The sequence below is a fragment of the Wickerhamomyces ciferrii genome, contig 00197 (genome assembly GCF_000313485.1).
Source record: "Wickerhamomyces ciferrii WGS project CAIF00000000 data, strain NRRL Y-1031 F-60-10, contig 00197, whole genome shotgun sequence".
Taxonomy (NCBI): domain Eukaryota; kingdom Fungi; phylum Ascomycota; class Saccharomycetes; order Phaffomycetales; family Wickerhamomycetaceae; genus Hansenula; species Hansenula ciferrii.
In genome coordinates, this window is record NW_011887543.1 from 24,572 (window position 1) to 44,114 (window position 19,543).

A 19,543-nucleotide genomic window follows, 5' to 3' on the forward strand; every position below is an offset into this window, starting at 1 on the left:
CGCGAAGGGTAACGATTATGTAAGTGATTGTGTAAGCACTAAGAAATTAATTTATATAATACTCATTACAAAAGAATGAAAGAAAAGAAGAACAAAGGGAAGAAGAAGAACAAAGGATACAACAAGGATTATATTGAAGATGTCGGATAACCAGGAGACCACTAGGTTATTACCAACAGAACAACAAGGAACACCAGGGACATCTGTACAGAGGAATACAGAAAGTAGGACTACATTAGAAAGAGCTCCATTACCAACATCAACCCTTCAACAACAAAGAAGATCCACTACAAGATCAGTTTCAGAAAGATTAGGACCACAAAGATTATCACGTACAACTCAAAAATTAAAATTATTACCAGATGAACCAATCCCAGAGGAAGCTAACGATGAAGGTTCAAATTCAAGAGGTGATGTTTATTCTCAAGTTAATAGAATAAAAGATACACCTGCTCGTAGAGATGCTGAAAGATTAGGTAAAAATCAAAGATCTTTATTACCAAGAGTCACTGCTTATTGTACTTCAAGTTCTTACAAGATGAAGGATTTAATTAGATGGTTGAAAGATCATAAACGTAGTCATGATTCTCATCCAAAATTATTTGATGAATGTCTTTATACACCATTTGTTTATAAAGATTGGAGAGGTGACAAGAGAATTGATAAAAATTTGATAAGATTAGATGATGAAGGTGGTGAAATTACAATTGATGATGTTCATACTGATGTATTCATATTTGAATATGGTGTTGTTGTTCTATGGGGGTTTACATTGAGAGAAGAACAAGCTTTCTTGAATGATTTAGAAAAATTTGAGAATGAAAAATTGGCACATGAAGATTTACAAATTGAAGAATTTAATTATTATATAACAAAGAGTTATCAACCAAGAATTTATAATGATTTTATTACTCTTAGGGATGGTTCAAATTATATGTTGAAACTTTCAATCTCCCATGCTATTTCACAATCTGTTAAAATTTCATTATTTGAAGAATTAGTGGATAATACTATTGAAGATACACAGGATATCCCACAACAAATTGCCCAAGCTGGTAAAGTTGAAATGAACAAGGATGAAATAATGAAAAGTATAGGAGAATTATTCATCCTAAGGATAAATATTAATTTACATGGTTCTGTCTTAGATTCACCTGAAATTATGTGGTCAGAACCTCACCTCGAGCCAATTTATCAAGCAACAAGAGGTTATTTAGAAATTAATCAAAGAGTTGCATTATTAAATCAAAGATTAGAAGTTATTAGTGATTTATTACAAATGTTGAAAGAACAATTGGGTCATTCTAATGAAGAATATTTGGAATTTATTGTTATTATTCTTGTTGGTGTTGAAGTGTTGGTTAGTGTTATAAATATTGTTGTTGATATTATAGCGGATTTGAAGTAATTTAGCGTTAGCTAAATTAATTAATAGCTAATAGTAATAGATTAATGCTAATATACAACTGGTTTGTACTACAACTTTATCAAAGATTCCGAAATCATAACATTAGTATCCACCTAAAAACTAAATATAAAACCCATATAATGTACAATAATTTACAAATTCATAAGCTATTAAACTTATAATTCTTGAGAAGCTTTTGGAGCTTTTGTTGATTTCTTTGGTAATAAGTTTTGATGAATGTTTGGTAAAACACCACCTTGAGCAATAGTAACATGACCTAATAATTTATTTAATTCTTCATCATTTCTAATTGCTAATTGTAAATGTCTTGGGATAATTCTTGTTTTTTTGTTATCTCTTGCAGCATTACCAGCTAATTCTAAAATTTCAGCAGCTAAATATTCTAAAACAGCAGTTAAATAAACTGGAGCACCAGAACCAACTCTTTGAGCATAGTTACCTTTTCTTAATAAACGATGAACTCTACCAACTGGGAAAGTTAAACCAGCTTTAGCTGATCTTGATTGAGATGCTTTTTCAGAACCACCGGCTTTACCACCTTTACCACCAGACATTGTGTGTATATATTATTTGTTTGATTGATGAGGAATAAGAGAATTAATAACTTCACATTTCAAGTGGATCTTTGATAGTTTTTATATTCAGACTTGTTTTCAACATTGACGCGGTAAAATTAAAATTGATGAAATCCTTTGTTTACTTTTTTGTAATAGTGGTATCACTGGTGCTATGATTTACACGGTGTTTTATTGAATGTGTAAAAATGGGAACCGGGTTTAAAAAACTCAAAAAGTAGCGGTGCCACAAATTACACGGGGAAATAACTGTTAAGTAAGGTAAAATGGAGCACCGGAGATACAACAAGACGCGCTTTCCAGGACCACAATTTACACTGAGAAACAATACTTAACTAGTGGAACACAGTGTAAATCACAGAACAGAAGACACGCTTTTCATCATTTTAATATACATAAACAACAAAATGAGTTTTAAATGACACGGTTGTTGAAATTTAGTATCGCGTTTGAATTCAATAAAGTAAACAAACATTTGAATTTCAATGCATTCTTATAATTTCAATATGTGTATATAAACCATAAACATCCCATCAATTCTCAACATTGAATAAACATATTTCTACTTCATACATCAACACATATCAATAACAATGGCACCAAAAGCTGAAAAGAAACCTGCTTCAAAAGCTCCAGCTGAAAAAAAACCAGCTGCTAAAAAAACTTCATCATCATCAGATGCTCCAAAAAAGAGATCAAAAACTAGAAAAGAAACTTATGCTTCATATATCTATAAAGTTTTAAAACAAACTCATCCAGATACTGGTATTTCACAAAAAGCAATGTCAATTATGAATTCATTTGTTAATGATATTTTTGAAAGAATTGCAGGTGAAGCTTCAAAATTAGCCTCATATAATAAAAAATCAACAATTTCTGCAAGAGAAATTCAAACTGCTGTTAGATTAATTTTACCAGGTGAATTAGCTAAACATGCTGTTTCTGAAGGTACTAGAGCTGTTACTAAATACTCTTCATCAACTTCAGCTTAGATTGATTGATAACTTGTTTATCATTGTATTTTATTAGGGATTTAGTTTTTAATGTTGGTTTAAGGTAAATTTGTATATTAGGAATTAATTTACGGTTAAAAGAAGATGATTGTAGTACTGTTTATTTAGCGATAGCTAAATTAAACATTATTTAGTAATACTTTTAGTTATAATTGTAATTTGATTCCTTATAGTTGGGTTCCTTATAGCTTTTTCTTGTCTCGTACGAGAAGTAATTGAAACCCGAAATACTTACTAATGATACATAGAGTATGTGATAATCCAGGATAATAAGATTTCATTAGTAACATTACTAACCAATTACTAGTTGAAAGTGAATATAAGATGCTATACATTTGATGAGTAATATCACTTGTTTAATTAAGTTTATTATTTATTTGTTCTAGTACTTATCAAAGAATTAAGTAATATAGCAATCAATTGAAAATCTATATAAAGGGATGAAAAAGATGTAAAGAATCAAACAAAGAATGATCTATTCGTTATCATAATCTCATTATACAATCAATTGATATATAACAATGACTGAACAAATTACTGATTTATCCAAATTAAACGTCCTTGTATTCGGTGGTACTGGTGGTCTTGGAAGAGCAATTTCTCAAAATTTAGCATCAAGAGGTGCTCAAGTCACAGTTATTGGACAAACTTTTAGAGATTCTGATATTAAAAATATTAATTTTATTAAAACTGATTTAAGTTCAATTAAATCATCACAAAATTTAGCTCATGAATTAGATGTAACCAATGTTGACCTAGTTTTATTTACAACTGGTATCTTAGCATCAAAACAAAAACAAGAAACTTCAGAGGGGTTAGAAAAAGATATGGCTGTTAGTTATCTAAATCGTTTATCAATCCTAAAAATCTTATTACCAAAATTACCAAAATCTACTAATCATGGGTTTAAAGGTTCAAGAATATTCATCATGGGATTCCCTGGTAATAATCAATTAGGTTCTCCAAAAGACTTGAACCAAGATGAAACATATCATTATTGGACTACACATATGAATACAGTTGCAGGTAATGAATCCCTAGTAACCTCGCTCTCAAAGACATACCCCCAAGTTAAAATCTTTGGATTAAATCCAAACCTAGTCAAGACAAACATTCGTTCAAATTTATTTGGTGATGGTTATTTGGGAACTGCATTTGAATCAGTCCTTGGTTGGTTTACTAATACTCCTGAACAATATGCTAATGTTATAACACCTCTTTTAGTTTCACCAGAATTGAATGATGATGATGGTGGGTTTTATAATCATAAAGGTCAAAAAATTCCTGGTTCAAAAGGATTGGATAAAGAATATGCTGATGAGTTTATTGATGCTAGTGTTGAAGTTTTGAAAAAGAAGGGTATTGATGTTTAAGTGGATATTATCGGTATATATATGGTTTTTTAATGAATGTATTTGGTTTTATTTATGATTTTATTCATGTAGCTATTGAATACTGACTGTGTCTTTGAATAGTATGTAGTATGTAGTATATACCATAATTAAGGCCAATGGTTATGTTCGTTTGGTGGACGGTCCTATATAAACAATAATACCCAAACAAATTTTGAGAATATAAGTCAATTCAAACTCATTTTGTTGATGTATTGATTACCAGGAACTACAACACAATGGTGAATGCATACACAGGCTATATATATAATCTTTATACTGATCCAATATTATTTGAAGATACAATTGATAATTTAAATGATTATTTACCACAACCTTTAATTGAATTTAAATTACAAAATTTATTCAGGATACGTCAACAAGAGAAATTAGGAACAAAGAATGAATATTATCTTGACATTAATAATACGAAGGAATTATACAAAGGTGAGTTTCTCCCTTTTGGTGCTTTTTATAATAGGACACAGAACTAACTAATGATAGCTATTGATGAAATAAAATATGAGTTTTGTATATTAGGAAGAGAATCAAATTTCAAAATTGTTAAAAGACTTGGATTAAAAAAAGATGAGAAACCAAAGTTCTTTAATTCATTATGGAAGATTTTCTTCGCTGCACCTATAGTTTATGATAAATTTTTAAGTGGTTCAGAAACTGATGATAAAGAAAATATTGATAATCTTTCAATTTTTAATCATGCATTTAAATCTATCCGTTTCCAATCTATTAAAGAAATCAAAGATGATGAATTCCTTAGAAATATCAAAGAATTAGAATTAGTTATCCAGTATTCTTTAAATAAAATGGGTGAAAGAGAGGTTAAAAAAGGAATTGAATCATTACTTGGTAGTCTCAGCACTTATGGTAGATGTATAAGCATCTGGGATCAAGACATAAGATATAGATCAGAAGTTATGGAAAGTTTAATTATGGAACCAATGTTTAGATTTATTCATTATTTATTTTCAATTGATGATGAATATCATTTCCATTATGATAAATATGATCAGATGATTAACAAAACAAAACCAAGTAAAATTTGGGAATTTTTATCAACTAATACCGATGATGCATCATACCCTGAAAATCTTAGAGATGAAGAAATGTTTCATTTATATGTACCAAATTTTCAACTTCAATTATATAACATTAAAGATAAAGACAAGAAAGACAAAAATGATAAAAAAATCAAAAATTTCCAAAAACTTCTATATGTGGAATACATCTAAAAGGTTGGGAATTTTCTAAATTATTACCTGAAAATAAAGATGATAATTTTGCTAAATTATCAAGAATTTTCCGTGAAGTTGTACCATTTCAAATCTTTTCAAAATTTAATAGTTATATAATTAGTAATTTCAATAATAGTTTATATTTTGAATATCCATTAAAAGATGGTGAATGGGAAAGTGATAATGACGAAGAAGTCATACTTGATGGTGCTCCAGTGAGGTATAAATTATTTGATAATGGAGCTAATCCAGCTGATTCTATTTCATTACAATTATTATTAATGTTGAAGATTTATGATACCATTAGAAAAGAATTATGTACAGATTCATGGTTAAAAGATTCTAATGGAAATGATTTATTAACTACAGGTACATATAGGTCATTGGATCAAGGATGGGATGAAAAGGATTTCAATCCATTTGTGTTATCACTATTTAAACATGGGTTTAAAGAAAAAGTTGATGTTGTTAAAATGGATAAGTTGTCAAAATGGATAAGTTGTCAAAAGATGAAACGGCAGATCCAATAGGATATATAGTTCAAGATCCTAGAAAGATAAGATCTTCAAAAAGATTAAAGATTAAAAGGGAATTGGAAAGTATCAAGATTTTTGATCCAACGAAATTATTCCCAACTAATGTCAGTTTACAAACTTCAAATTATGAATTATTAGAAGAATATTCATATTTCCATGGTATAAAACTCAAGATTGAAAGCTCAGATATCTTTAAAAGTAATAATTCAAACATTTCGAATAAAGTATTCTTCAAAATGTTTGATTTAGCAAATTTAAAATATTTACAATGGTATAGATACATTGTTGGTACGCCATCTTATAAAAAAGATGCTAAAATTTTTACTCAATCAGAAATTAATGTATTATCTACGATAGATTATGAATACGTCAAAGATTTTAATTGGATTTTAGAAGTCTTGAAAGAGAGTTATATTAAAGAAATTACGGCTTTGAAAAGGATTAATCATTGGAATTCAACCCATGGGAAAGATGATCAAATTAATTCACCAAGATTATTACAATATGGTTGGACTTATCTTGAATTATTATCATCAAAAGGTGAAGTAGAATATTCATATTGGGGGTCATTCATCTGTACAGAATATCTTGAATTCATAAAAGATGATCAATATGAAAAAAATTCAAAGCGGGAAAAGAACTTGAAGAAACAAATTGAAATTCTTTCCAAAGCAGGGATTGATCATAATGATATAAAAGCGGATAATTATTGTTTTGATGAATTTGATAATGCATATTTGGTTGATTATGGTGAATGTATTATTGATGAGAATCGATATCTTGAAGGTTATGACCTTGAAAAGATTGATCCAGATGAGAAGTGGCTCTAGCTTTATATACCAGCTACCATAAAATTTATAAATGAGATCAGAATATAACTAATTTAGTAGTTCCTTAAGTAACGTTATATTAATGAAATTCATGTACAACATGGAACAGCTCATTCATGAGCTCTAATACTCGAGGGCTCAATTTGAATTTTGGATGCTGTTTGATTTAGATTCTATATGATCTTGTTAATCAAACGTTATGAAACGTGGATCAAGTTTAATTATAGATTTCTTTGAAACTTAATCCAGGTATGTTTAAGATGTTATTAAGTGTACAACACCCGAAACACAACGTATTAAATCCTATAAGTAATCAGATCTTACACCAAAACTAATAAACTAAAGCCAAGTATACACAGATATGAGGCCACTTTAAGAACTATATATAATCATGACATCTGTTACAAGATCATCAAAAGTAATATGCATACTTAATTTGGGGAAACATCAATGAAAACTTCCATGAATCCATGACGCGTCAAGTATGAATTAAATAACCGTGTATAAAACTTTTTCAATATAGTGAATCAAATCTCAAATCTTAAATTCATCCATATTGAGAAAAAGTAACTTGCGTAGTACATATAATATGCTCCTTTACTAGTTTATTCGTGTACCGTGTTGAAATTGGTTATGAAAGTGTACCTTTTAAGCAAATTATTTACTTATGAGTACATTGACATACATTGAAATGAAGTACTAGAACAGCCTTGAAAGTTGAAAGTCGACAACAACTAAGTATAGCAGTATCATAGTATAATATTCATAGTAATAGATATAGTAGTTATCTAATCGCTACAAATCTATTCTTGTACTTTTGAGTCTTTACGTACTCTTTTTTGCTGGCTCTTCTCAATTAGTGAAAAGTTTTCAGTTTGAACCCGAAACAACTACACAATATAACCACAGATATTTACTACTAAACAACACTGTACTTTATTGATATCATTAGAAAGGGAAAGATTACTACTGTTATACTATCAAATAACAAACTCGTCACTATTTAAACCATGATCTAGTAATCCTTGTTCTTGTTCCTGTTCTGTGTACTCACCGATGTGTCAACTCCATTTCAAAAGGAAAGCGCAAGCCTGGAATCAAAAAATCATCGCACAAACTCATCGCAAAGGCTGGAACAACTTCTCCTTTGATTAAGGTACGAGTATATGCACTTCATTAAAGTAATAGTTATATCCACTACCACTATGATCCAATGCCTCCATATTAAAAAGATTTACAATGATTTATTAAATAAGGTACATTATGGATACCCTTATTAACTTTGTTACTTCCTGATATTCAACATTCCTTATACTATTAGATACTTGAAGTAATCAACATTCCATTCACTTGATACCTCATTCATATACAATACATTCATTTCATAATGCTAATACATTCTTTAATACTATCTTCACTCATAATATCAGTATCATGTCAAATACAATTTCAAACAGCAAAAAAATTAACCAAACCAGAACAATCACAATCATTACATAAAAGAGATTCTCATATAAATTTCATTGATGATACCATAGCTTATTATGTTAATATATCAGTTGGCTCTCAAAATCAATCCATATTAGCAGTCCTAGATACAGGTTCTTCAGATCTTTGGTTCCCAGGTTCAAATAATTCCAAATGTAAAGATGGAAAACCTCAAGGTGATAGATTTATTGATAGTGTTGATTTCCCTGAAGGTTCAAATACAACAAAACAAGAAGAATTAACTCAGTTGGCTAAATCTATACAGAATTATTGTTCAAGTGAGAATGTTTTCAATTATCATGATTCCAAGACATGGAATTCAAATGATACTGAGTTTAAAATTACATATTTGGATGGTTCTTTATCAACTGGTATTTGGGGAACAGATTCAATAACACTCGATGGTATAACATTAAATAATTTTTCATTTGCAGTGACAAATAATTCAAATGCATCAGCTATTTTAGGGATAGGTTTATTGAAAAGTGAAACAACATATTTAATAAATGATGAACATTATACATATGCAAATTTCCCACAAAGATTAAAAAATGATGGGATTATTGATAAAGTTGTTTATTCATTGATTCCTGATGTCCCAGGGAGTTATTCAGGTTCTTTATTAATTGGAGGTGTGGATCATAGTAAATATATTGATGAATTAGAGACAATACCAATGATTTCAGATTCAAGAACTTCAGTTGAATTAAATGGTATAGGATTAAGTATTAATGATGATAATGAAACTTTGAGTTCTGATGATTATGAAACTTTATTGGATTCAGGTACAACAACTGCAAATTTCCCTAAACCATTATTAGAGAAATTAGCTAATAAATTAGGATCTTCTGGAAAGATTCATAAACGTGATAGTTATGATTATTATGATGTTGATTGTTCATATTTAGAAAATGAAGATGATTTCATTTCTTTAACTTTTCAAAATAAAACCATTAAAGTCCCATTGAAAAACATGATAACAGAACATGATGATCAATGTTTATTGAAGATATTATCATTAACTGATGACATGATTTTATTGGGTGATATTTTCCTAAGTTCAATGTATATTGTTTATGATTTAGAAGATTTAGAAGTTTCAATTGCTCAATTAGATTTAGATCCTACAAGTGAATCAGATATTGAAAAAGTTGGAAATAATGACCACAAAGCTTCAATAAGCCATTCACTTCATAATCTTGCTTCAAAAGTTAAAAAATATGATGTTTTTTCTACAGTACTAATTGAATAGATTTATATAATAATAAAATTGCATTTCTATAGAATTGAAAAGATATACATGTAGTTTTCTAAAGACAAAAGTACTTCCAGAGCGATTAAATTATCTACCAACCTCTTTGAGATAATTTTTCATTATCTTTTAATTGATCAATAGCAACACCAAACATTAAATCACCTAAATCAGTTGAATATTCCAAGATTTTCTTTGGATCTTTATAATTTGTAACTGCATTAACAATTGCAGTAGCTAATTTTTCTGGATTTTTAGATTTGAAAATACCTGAACCAACAAATACACCATCACAACCTAATTGCATACATAAAGCAGCATCTGATGGAGTTGCAACACCACCTGCTGCAAAATTAACAACTGGTAATTTCCCATTCAAGGTTTTCAATTGATGTAATAATTCCACTGGGATTCTTTCATCTTTAGCAAATTTTTCTAATTCTTCATCAGTTCTTTCTGGAGAAATAATGTATTGAATTTGTTCACTGATTAATGAAACATGTCCAACGGCAGATGATATATCACCAGTACCAGCTTCACCTTTTGATCTAATCATTGAAGCACCTTCATTAATTCTTCTCAAAGCTTCGCCCAAGTTTTTAGCACCACAAACAAATGGAACTTTAAAATTTTCCTTCTTAATATGATTCTTTTTATCAGCTGGTGTAAGCACTTCAGATTCATCAATATAATCAACACCAATAGCTTCCAAAACTTGAGCTTCAACAAAATGACCAATTCTACATTTTGCCATGACTGGGATTGAAACAGTATCCATAATTTCTTGAATTAACTTGGGATCACTCATTCTACAAACTTGACCTGATGCTCTCATATCTGCAGGAATTCTTTCAAGGGCCATAACAGCAACAGCTCCTGCCTTTTCAGCGATTTTAGCTTGTTCTGAATTAACAACATCCATGATGACACCACCTTTTAGCATTTGTGCTAAACCTTTGTTTAATTTTTGTTCTGACATTGTGTACTTTGATCTGTTTGAGTTGTTTTAATCTTGTTCAATTGGATGGGTATAGATCAAACGTTGATTATGTCCCACTATTTATACTGAAAAGAATTCAAAAGTATCTCATAACCAAAAAGTCTTGTTCTTATTAATCATTCTGAGTCAATTAATCCAGATATTCGCTTACGGTTTCAACGATGTTATTGGATAAGGAGTCATTGAGTCATTGAGTCATTGCCAATTGGTAAGCTTTTATACCTGGTACCGTGTACGTATACGGTTTTTGGCCTTTTGGCCTTGGGCTTAACAGTGCCATATTCGCTAAGAATGCGCGCGCCGATGTGGGTGACTCCTGTTTGACGTGGTTGACGTGTTTGACTCGGAATGGGTATCATAGATATGGATTTATGGTGATGGATTCCCGAAGATATGGACATTGGATATATATAGAGGAGGGTACGAGTGGTAGACCAGCGGTAGACCAGTTGGTGAGGAATAGGTGAAGATGACAGTATTAAAACAGTACACAGTCGGTGTCTTAGCTCTCCAGGGTGCTTTCAAAGAACATATCGAACTCTTACAAGCAGCTACACAGACTTATTCAGATCTTAATTTCAAATTCATCGAGGTTAGAACTCCAGAAGAATTGATAACATGTGATTCCTTAGTGATCCCAGGTGGTGAATCTACTGCAATGTCTTTGATTGCAGAACGTACTGGTATGTTTGAACCATTATTGAAATATATACAATCTGATAAACCTATATGGGGAACTTGTGCTGGGTTAATCTTTTTAGCAAAACAAATCATTAATGGAAGACCTGAACAGAAAATACTTGGTGCTTTAGATATCCAAGTTAAGAGAAATGCATTTGGTAGACAACAAGAATCATTTGAATCACCATTGGATTTTGGAAGTTTTATACCTGGTGTTGATAATTTCCCAACTGTATTCATTAGAGCTCCTGTTATTTCAAAAATTTTAGAAACTAGTTATAATAAAGAATTCATTCCTATAGAATCTATTATTGATAATCAAGATCAAAATATTATATATTCAAACAATAAAGATTTCCAAAATAATTCACCTGTTCAAGTTTTACATAAATTAGATTCAGGTTTAATTGTTGCTGTTAGACAGGGAAAGATATTAGGTACTTCATTCCATCCAGAACTTACAAATGATTTTAGATTTCATAAATGGTTTATTGATGAATTTGTATTGAAGAATTGAATGTGTTTATGGTTATGCTTTTTCTTGATTGCTAGATGTTTCCTCATCAGATTTCTTTTCTCCATCAATTGATTCTAATCCATGATCTCTAACAGTGGCATTAGTAAACAGGCAATAAATTATACACGCTATCCATAAATAAAAAACATTCTTTAATGATTCCATATAGATCCTTTTCAAAAATTCAATTTGTTTAGATGTATACAAATCTAATGAAAATTTTGTATAAATTTCACGTTCTAAATTTAAAATCTCACTTTTAGTAAACAATTTAAAACCTTCTGATGAATTTAATTTTTTAATATAAAAATTTGATAATATTGTAGAAGATACTGATAATCCAACACATCCACCTAATCCACGTAACATATTTCTTATTGTTATAACAACTGCTCTATCTTTCCTGAATGAATGGGCTTGTAATGCAATTAAAGTTGGTTGGAAAATACATCCAACTCCAAATCCTGATATGATTAACGATGCAATAATTGGTACAATACTTGAATGTTCATTCCATAAACTTAATAAACATATACCTATTGTCCATAAGATGTAACCAGTCCAAATAACATACCAATATCTCTTAGATCTCGAAACTTCATATCCACCAATAAATGAACTAATCATAGTTGGTATAGTTAAACATAATAAAAATTTTGATGAATCAATTGAACTATATCCACGAATTAATTGTAAATAATATGGTATATAATATAACATACCAAAATATGAAATACCAAAGAAAAAATTATGTGAAAATAAAAAAGTTAATGATGGTTTAGTATGGAAAAGATAAATTGGAATCATTGGTAATTTTGCAAAATTAAGCTCAATAATTATGAAAACAATTAGTGAAATGAAACTTATAATGAAAAAACTTATAACTAATGGACTTGACCAATTAAAAGTTGATCCACCACCACTTATAGGAATCAGAAAGAAAATAATTGACACAGAACTAGATAAAAACCCCCATGAATCAATTTGTTTCAATTGTTTAGTAAAATCTTGTTTATGATGAGTAAAAGGAACGAAAACCCATAATAAAACAGCATCAATAATTAATAAAGGAGCTATAAGATAATAAAAATATCTCCAACATTTTAAATTTTCTAAATTAATATTTATAAATCCACTTGATAAAAAAGGTCCTGCAATATTACCCAATCCAACAAAACTTCCCATTATCCCTTGGTATACACCTCTTTGTTCCAAACTGATAATATCGGATGTAATCATCATACTAAGACTCATAATACCACCATTCCCAATCCCAGCAAATGATCTGAAAATATAAAATTGATAAGATTTTGTAGCAAATCCACATGAAAGATCAGCCAAAGCCAAAATTAAAATTGACAAGATAATAACATATTTTCTTGAAAAAATATCACTAAATCTACCAAATAAGATCATAAATGTAGTTTGTCCAATAAGTGAACTTGTACCTGCCCATGATATGGTTTCTTGAGCATTCAATTCTTTTGCAATAAAGGGAAGTGAGATTGTTAATCCACTTTGATCAATGAATGAAAGGAATAATGATGAAGCTAGGGCAAGGAATACCACAATTACTTTATGAAATGGTAATATATTATCATGTGAATCAGCCAAGATTTGTGATATATCAGTTGGTTCAGTAGTTTTTGGTGATTCAATAGTTATTTCATTTATTTCATGTTCTGATGTCTTGATTGTATTTGGATCTTTTGACATCTTTTAACTGGTGTATTCATGATATCTATGATTCATAGATCAACATACTAAGCAACTTGACAATTCATCAATATCTACCCTTTATAGATCTTCCAATTAAATGTGGCATTTAATTTGTCTGCAATATTTGATATCTGAATTCGCTTTGTCGACGTTTATGGACTTTTATCCGAATTTTTGATCACGTCAAAACATTTCCCAAATTACTAAAAGTAGTAATTACGCAAAACACCTGTCAAATTGTGCAAAAAACGAAAATTTGATCAAATTAAGAAAGATTTACGAAAATTATTTTGTGTCACAAAATTCATTTTTTTATTGTTCTCAAATTTCAATGTCAACAATTGAATGGCAAATTTTATAAACAACAAAGGATTTACAATTGAGTTTAATTAAAGAGTGGTTTATTAGTTACTGGAAATTAGTTGGTGAAGTTCACTTAGCAGCTCTAAATTTGCTATACTAATTGCTGTTAGAATCATCTAGCTATTATAGCCTATAGCTTTAGAAGCTATACAAGTGTTACTCTCTTTTTGGTATGGATTATTCTGGTTTAATCATGAGTTTAGATAACCCAATATGAAGTGTTTTATACTAATTATATTCATAGGATCAACTCATTTGAGAAGTTTTAACCACTCTTGTATCCTGAGAGGATCTTGAGATTATATTACATCATAGTTTTACTGATCTTTCATCTTTCATACATTAAAGATCAGATATTTTAGAATCTTTTTGAGAAGAGTTTTATAACTTATATATGAGATATTTTTGAATCGATTTTCTGTTTCAAATTAACTTATAAATATTAGTTGAAATTTGGTTTAGTTGTCTTTATTCAATATTTTTTGTTCTCTTGGTATAACAGTTGTTCATATTATCTATCAATTTTAGAATTATTATACATCAATATATTACTGATTATATCACGAGTTTAAAGTCTTGAGAGTGCAACTACTTATTTACTAATTGTTATACAACTTTTCCAAACACATTAGAGCTGCTTATATTACATACACCAGTATATATATACAAATATCACAAACCAAAAGAGAAATAGATTATATCAAAATGAACAATCAAGGTTTTGTTTCCAATATTAATTCAAGAATTCGTCATGGAGTCAATTCAAATGGTTTAGAATCAAGTTCATCAACACAATTACCACCATTATCAAATATGAATGAAAGATTACCATCTATTGGTGAATTATTTAATAATAATGGAAACCATGGTATCATTGAACCATTTCAACCAATTAACAATTATACTTATAATCAACAACCAAGATCAACACCATTTGATCCACCACATTATTCAAATTATAATAATAATAGTTCATTACAAACACCATTATCAACTGATTCAATCTTGTCACAAAATTTAAATAATAGTAGACGTGAAAGTTATGAGTATACTTTGAATCAAATTCCATCAAATCAAAGAGCAGTCTCACCTGGATTTGAATCATCAGAAGATGAAGAAACACCTCAACTAGCAACAAGTACTACAGATCATGATGATAGATATGTTTCCAAAAATGATCATTCAAAATATTTATATCTTGATACAATGGCTCATTTAGCTGAATTGTGTAATTTGATTGAAAAAGGTGTTGAATCTTCAAAAGAAATTCATGATTTTTATCAAAATGAACAATATAAACTTTATTCAGGTTTAGTCAATTCTTTAGAAGATGGAACTTGTGATTTTAGTAAAGATTCAATTGAAAAGATTATGAATAATTTGAACATTACTAGAAATTTTTACCAAAAAATTTATGAACATCGTGGTGAATTGATAAAGGAAGACGCAACAAGAGAACGTTATGCCACATCAGATAATTCTTTATCAATCTCACCAGAAGGTGAAACCACATCAGGTGAAACCACAAGTGAAGCAGGAACTTCAAGTGAAAAGACCACACCATTAGAATATGGTAGAACTATTTCACCAGAACCAAGAACTTCATCTTCATCATCATCAACAATGACCATGACCACCAGATCAACAAAAGATCGTTCTTTATCAATTTCACCAAAGACTAATGGTTCAAAAATTGGTAAAAAATCATCCTCATCCACAAATGGTAAAATCAAGAAGGCTAAAGCAAAGAAGACTGCTTATATCCCAGGTAAATTGTGTAAACAATGTGATTCAGATGAAACACCAGAATGGAGAAGAGGACCATATGGATCAGCAACTTTATGTAATGCTTGTGGATTATTTTATACCAAATTGATGAATAAATATCATGATTTAGAATTGGCTAAATCTTTGATGGATAAAAGAAGAATTGAAGGTTTGAAAAATGATAGAAGAATTCCAAATATGGGGGCTAAAGATTTATATAAGACTCTGAAATGAACTCTTGAACTGTTTTGATTGTTGTTATTGTTTTGATTTATATCTTTTTTGAATATTTATATACTTTTTCGTGTGATTTGACTTTTGATAAATTTACTACTTTATATAATTTTTAATTCCGGTGGAATTTTGTAGAAATTTTTGGTTGTCTCTTTTTTTTCCGAAGAACGTTTTTTTGCTTGCGTACCTTTTTCAACTCCAAGATCTTAATTTTCTGTTTAAACGGTTTGATCTTTAATACTTCTCCATAAGTTGAGTTATTTATCTACTTATTTGAGCAGTTTCCCCCAGAATTCACTATCATAATCATTCAAAACCATTTCATTCCCCCAAAACCCGTTTTATTCATTTAACTGCACCAGTTCTTAATCATTGACACAATTTTATTGGGATCGTATAATGGCATCACCAATTTTTGTATCAAATCCAAGTCCAACTTTCTCCCTAACGGCAATAGTTAAAGGTTATCAATTTGCTATACTTGGTGGTTATAGACTTTTACAAAATCAGTTCTTTTTTGAAAATCCAAAGTATTTTAAATTTACATTGGTTGCATTACAATTATCTATATTTGTACAGATTTTACTTTCTATACCAAATTATGTTTTAAAAGTGGTTTATTATGGGTTTAAGTTTTTCCTGAGGAAGGAGATTGAAATAGATTGGTATCAAGGGGTTATTACTATATTGATTGAAGATGTTCTACAAGTTCAACCAATGGTATTATTAATTATTTATACTTTTTATTGTGATGTTTTTGAAGATATTTTTAATAGTGGATTACAATATATTGATCAAGTTACTATAGCAAGTCATAAAAAACCTAAGCTAATTTATTCAACTGGATTGATTAAATTGAAAAGAGTTGAATTAAGGAAAAGATCAACTTTTACAAATTTATTATCTAAATTGGAATGGTTATCAATATCACAAATTAATCACTTGAGTTATTTATTTAGATCTTATTTACAATTGATTAGTGGGAATTTATTTTTGGTTTCTGTTTCATTTTTACCATATATTGGATCACCTTTGGTTAGTTTTATTGTTTCAAGAAATTTTAATTCTAAATTAGGTTCAAGTTTAACCCTATTATTCTTTATTATTGGACTTATAATACCAACAGAAGCAGTTTGGAAATTATATGCATTTTATTATACAACACAATTCATTATCAAAGCAATTTTAAATATACCATATTTTCAAAAATTAAATTTTTCAATTCAACAATGTGAAGATTGGTTAGATTCAAGAGCTGGTCTTTCATTTGGATTTGGTTCCATTTTTTTCTTTTTGGAATATGAGTTTAATTACATTGCATTAGTTATCTTATTTTTACAACAATTAAGTATTGCATATTTCATTACACAAGTTACAGATCCTGTACCAGATACACTAAATGAACCATGGATCTTGACACAAATATATTGGACAAGGATTTATAATAAATTATTAGTTTCAAGTGATGGTTTCAAACCAATTCCTTTATCATATATAATTTTCAAACAAGGAGAAACTTCACCAGATACTAGTTCATTTGTTACACCAATTTCATCAAATACAAATCTAAGTGAATTGAATGAGCAATAGGAACATACAAGATGTATATAGAATATAGAAATACCAAATTATTTATAGATTAAATAGAATTTATGAGCTTTACTTATACTACTATGTAATCAATACTATAGATGGTTACTATAGATACACATATAAAAATCGTGCATATTCATACAGGGTAAAAGAGCAGTAAATAGAATTTTCATTTTCAAATTCTATTTACAGCTCGTCTTTTTGGCATCGATGACATAATGTTTGCTAGCGTGCTTAGTCATAATAACCACTTTAAATGAGAATAAACATATAATCGCCTCTGATTTACTGATAAAAATATAATATTAAGGTATTATAAAATATTTTGAATCATCTCATACATAGTATAATATCCCGTCGCTCAACTAAAATTTCATCAATTGATCATGTGGCCAAATGTTCACACATAAAAATGTAAACATTTACACTTTTCGCGACGGTACTAAATAATGAGTGAGCCATGCTGAAAGTGGTACAATATACAGCATAATTGAATGGGTTTATAATGTCGACTTTAGCTATATATTTTCTCCTTGAAGCACGATATTCCTTCAAAGAAACTTCAATAGACCAAGCACTAACGTTTATTTATGTTCAATAAAGTTCTCATAATTCTAGTGAAGTGATCTATAACATATATATCTCATGGATGTAATAACTAATTATTCTCTCAATATATTGGTTACCTTTAACTTCATTTTCTAATATTATATAAACTTCTCTATTTAATTGAGCTAGATTAATATATCACTTGCTAATGACGCATATAAATATAAGCGATGAATTGATCTTCATTCTAGTCAATAATATACATCATATGTTTGTTTAATCAAGACTCGTGATATATTTATATAACTTGCCACGTCGAATATGATTTCAACACTAAAATCATGGTTCACAGCTAATAAACCTGAGATGGCTAATGATCATTCCAATAGATTAGGATACTTTAAAATTTTAAGTCTAACAGATGAAGAATTAATTGAAACGTTATGCTTGGAACCAATATATAAAGAATTTGATCCAAATTGCAGTAACACATTCCTTGATTGCCAGTCTGATCGATTTCTTGCTGCTCTATTTGACCCAGGAACTTCTTTTGATTTCAAATCAAATGAAATTTTTCACATTGTTGAGCCTCAATACGTTGAATATAAACAATTTGCTGTTAAATTGAAATTGAGAGATCACCCTACAAATACATTAAATGAGAATGATATTAAGGATATTAGAGAATATCTTGATGCATATGGCTCAAAGCATGGTTTCATTGTATTGATGAGACCTGATTTGAACATTTTACAAGTTTTAAATTATTTAAATGAAACTAATACTTTAAAATCTGATAGAGAAATTGATGACTATACTTCTAGAATCAACAGTGAAAGATTACCAAAATTTCTTATAGCCATTCAAGCTACTCAATATTTAAGAATTTTTTGTAAATTAATGAATTTCTATTCAAATTCATTAGAAACTAGGACAAATTATACTTCACCACAGGAACTAGTTGCAAAAGTTATCCAAAGACAAAAATCAAATATTGAAGGAACAATCCCGCATCGTAACTGTGTCTATTTTTTCACAAGCAATATAGAATACAAGAGTTTTTTCTCAAGCACGAAAATTAGACATGTTATAAATGATGATTTCCTCAAGAGTTACTCAGATATCAAGATTGATTTTGATAATCCTCATTTTTATGACGATACGTATTTCACGATATATGATATGGAATGTGGAAATGAAGAGATAAATGTGAGAAACAATCAAAGGCTGGAATCAGCACCACCAGAATATTCAGAATATTGAAGACAAACACTTGTAATTAATTGAATTGTTGGTTTATTTAGTTGTTTTACCAAGTTTATAACTAATAAATAATAAACATTTACACTTTTC

The 19,543-nt window shown here is 29.2% G+C and overlaps 12 protein-coding genes across 12 annotated transcripts; 9 read left to right on the forward strand and 3 right to left on the reverse strand.

The window, feature by feature from the left end:
- Positions 1-139: 139 nt before the first annotated feature.
- RMD1 (Rmd1p) lies at positions 140-1,408 on the forward strand (the record flags this gene model as incomplete). The annotated part of the gene is made up of 1 exon (XM_011274373.1): positions 140-1,408. One exon carries the CDS (start codon positions 140-142, stop codon positions 1,406-1,408), a length of 1,269 nt encoding a protein of 422 aa, XP_011272675.1.
- A 176-nt stretch (positions 1,409-1,584) lies between these two features.
- Positions 1,585-1,983, reverse strand: BN7_5037 (histone H2A; the record flags this gene model as incomplete). Its single annotated transcript, XM_011274374.1, has 1 exon — positions 1,585-1,983. One exon carries the CDS (start codon positions 1,981-1,983, stop codon positions 1,585-1,587), a length of 399 nt encoding a protein of 132 aa, XP_011272676.1.
- Positions 1,984-2,597: 614 nt separating this feature from the next.
- Positions 2,598-2,996, forward strand: BN7_5038 (Histone H2B; the record flags this gene model as incomplete). Its single annotated transcript, XM_011274375.1, has 1 exon — positions 2,598-2,996. The coding sequence occupies one exon, from the start codon at positions 2,598-2,600 to the stop codon at positions 2,994-2,996; it is 399 nt and encodes a 132-aa protein (XP_011272677.1).
- A 542-nt stretch (positions 2,997-3,538) lies between these two features.
- On the forward strand, positions 3,539-4,390 carry BN7_5039 (putative short-chain dehydrogenase/reductase; the record flags this gene model as incomplete). The annotated part of the gene is made up of 1 exon (XM_011274376.1): positions 3,539-4,390. The coding sequence occupies one exon, from the start codon at positions 3,539-3,541 to the stop codon at positions 4,388-4,390; it is 852 nt and encodes a 283-aa protein (XP_011272678.1).
- A 515-nt stretch (positions 4,391-4,905) lies between these two features.
- On the forward strand, positions 4,906-7,027 carry BN7_5040 (uncharacterized protein; the record flags this gene model as incomplete). The annotated part of the gene is made up of 3 exons (XM_011274377.1): positions 4,906-5,461; positions 5,662-6,030; positions 6,171-7,027. 3 exons carry the CDS (start codon positions 4,906-4,908, stop codon positions 7,025-7,027), a joined length of 1,782 nt encoding a protein of 593 aa, XP_011272679.1.
- A 1,387-nt stretch (positions 7,028-8,414) lies between these two features.
- On the forward strand, positions 8,415-9,767 carry BN7_5041 (pepsin-like aspartic protease; the record flags this gene model as incomplete). The annotated part of the gene is made up of 1 exon (XM_011274378.1): positions 8,415-9,767. One exon carries the CDS (start codon positions 8,415-8,417, stop codon positions 9,765-9,767), a length of 1,353 nt encoding a protein of 450 aa, XP_011272680.1.
- A 94-nt stretch (positions 9,768-9,861) lies between these two features.
- Positions 9,862-10,746, reverse strand: BN7_5042 (pyridoxal 5'-phosphate synthase subunit PdxS; the record flags this gene model as incomplete). Its single annotated transcript, XM_011274379.1, has 1 exon — positions 9,862-10,746. The coding sequence occupies one exon, from the start codon at positions 10,744-10,746 to the stop codon at positions 9,862-9,864; it is 885 nt and encodes a 294-aa protein (XP_011272681.1).
- A 490-nt stretch (positions 10,747-11,236) lies between these two features.
- On the forward strand, positions 11,237-11,965 carry BN7_5043 (pyridoxal 5'-phosphate synthase subunit PdxT; the record flags this gene model as incomplete). Its single annotated transcript, XM_011274380.1, has 1 exon — positions 11,237-11,965. One exon carries the CDS (start codon positions 11,237-11,239, stop codon positions 11,963-11,965), a length of 729 nt encoding a protein of 242 aa, XP_011272682.1.
- A 12-nt stretch (positions 11,966-11,977) lies between these two features.
- BN7_5044 (putative transporter) lies at positions 11,978-13,681 on the reverse strand (the record flags this gene model as incomplete). The annotated part of the gene is made up of 1 exon (XM_011274381.1): positions 11,978-13,681. The coding sequence occupies one exon, from the start codon at positions 13,679-13,681 to the stop codon at positions 11,978-11,980; it is 1,704 nt and encodes a 567-aa protein (XP_011272683.1).
- A 1,071-nt stretch (positions 13,682-14,752) lies between these two features.
- BN7_5045 (GATA-type transcription factor) lies at positions 14,753-16,048 on the forward strand (the record flags this gene model as incomplete). The annotated part of the gene is made up of 1 exon (XM_011274382.1): positions 14,753-16,048. One exon carries the CDS (start codon positions 14,753-14,755, stop codon positions 16,046-16,048), a length of 1,296 nt encoding a protein of 431 aa, XP_011272684.1.
- Positions 16,049-16,447: 399 nt separating this feature from the next.
- On the forward strand, positions 16,448-17,638 carry BN7_5046 (uncharacterized protein; the record flags this gene model as incomplete). The annotated part of the gene is made up of 1 exon (XM_011274383.1): positions 16,448-17,638. One exon carries the CDS (start codon positions 16,448-16,450, stop codon positions 17,636-17,638), a length of 1,191 nt encoding a protein of 396 aa, XP_011272685.1.
- Positions 17,639-18,511: 873 nt separating this feature from the next.
- On the forward strand, positions 18,512-19,453 carry BN7_5047 (uncharacterized protein; the record flags this gene model as incomplete). The annotated part of the gene is made up of 1 exon (XM_011274384.1): positions 18,512-19,453. One exon carries the CDS (start codon positions 18,512-18,514, stop codon positions 19,451-19,453), a length of 942 nt encoding a protein of 313 aa, XP_011272686.1.
- Between the last annotated feature and the right edge of the window lie 90 nt (positions 19,454-19,543).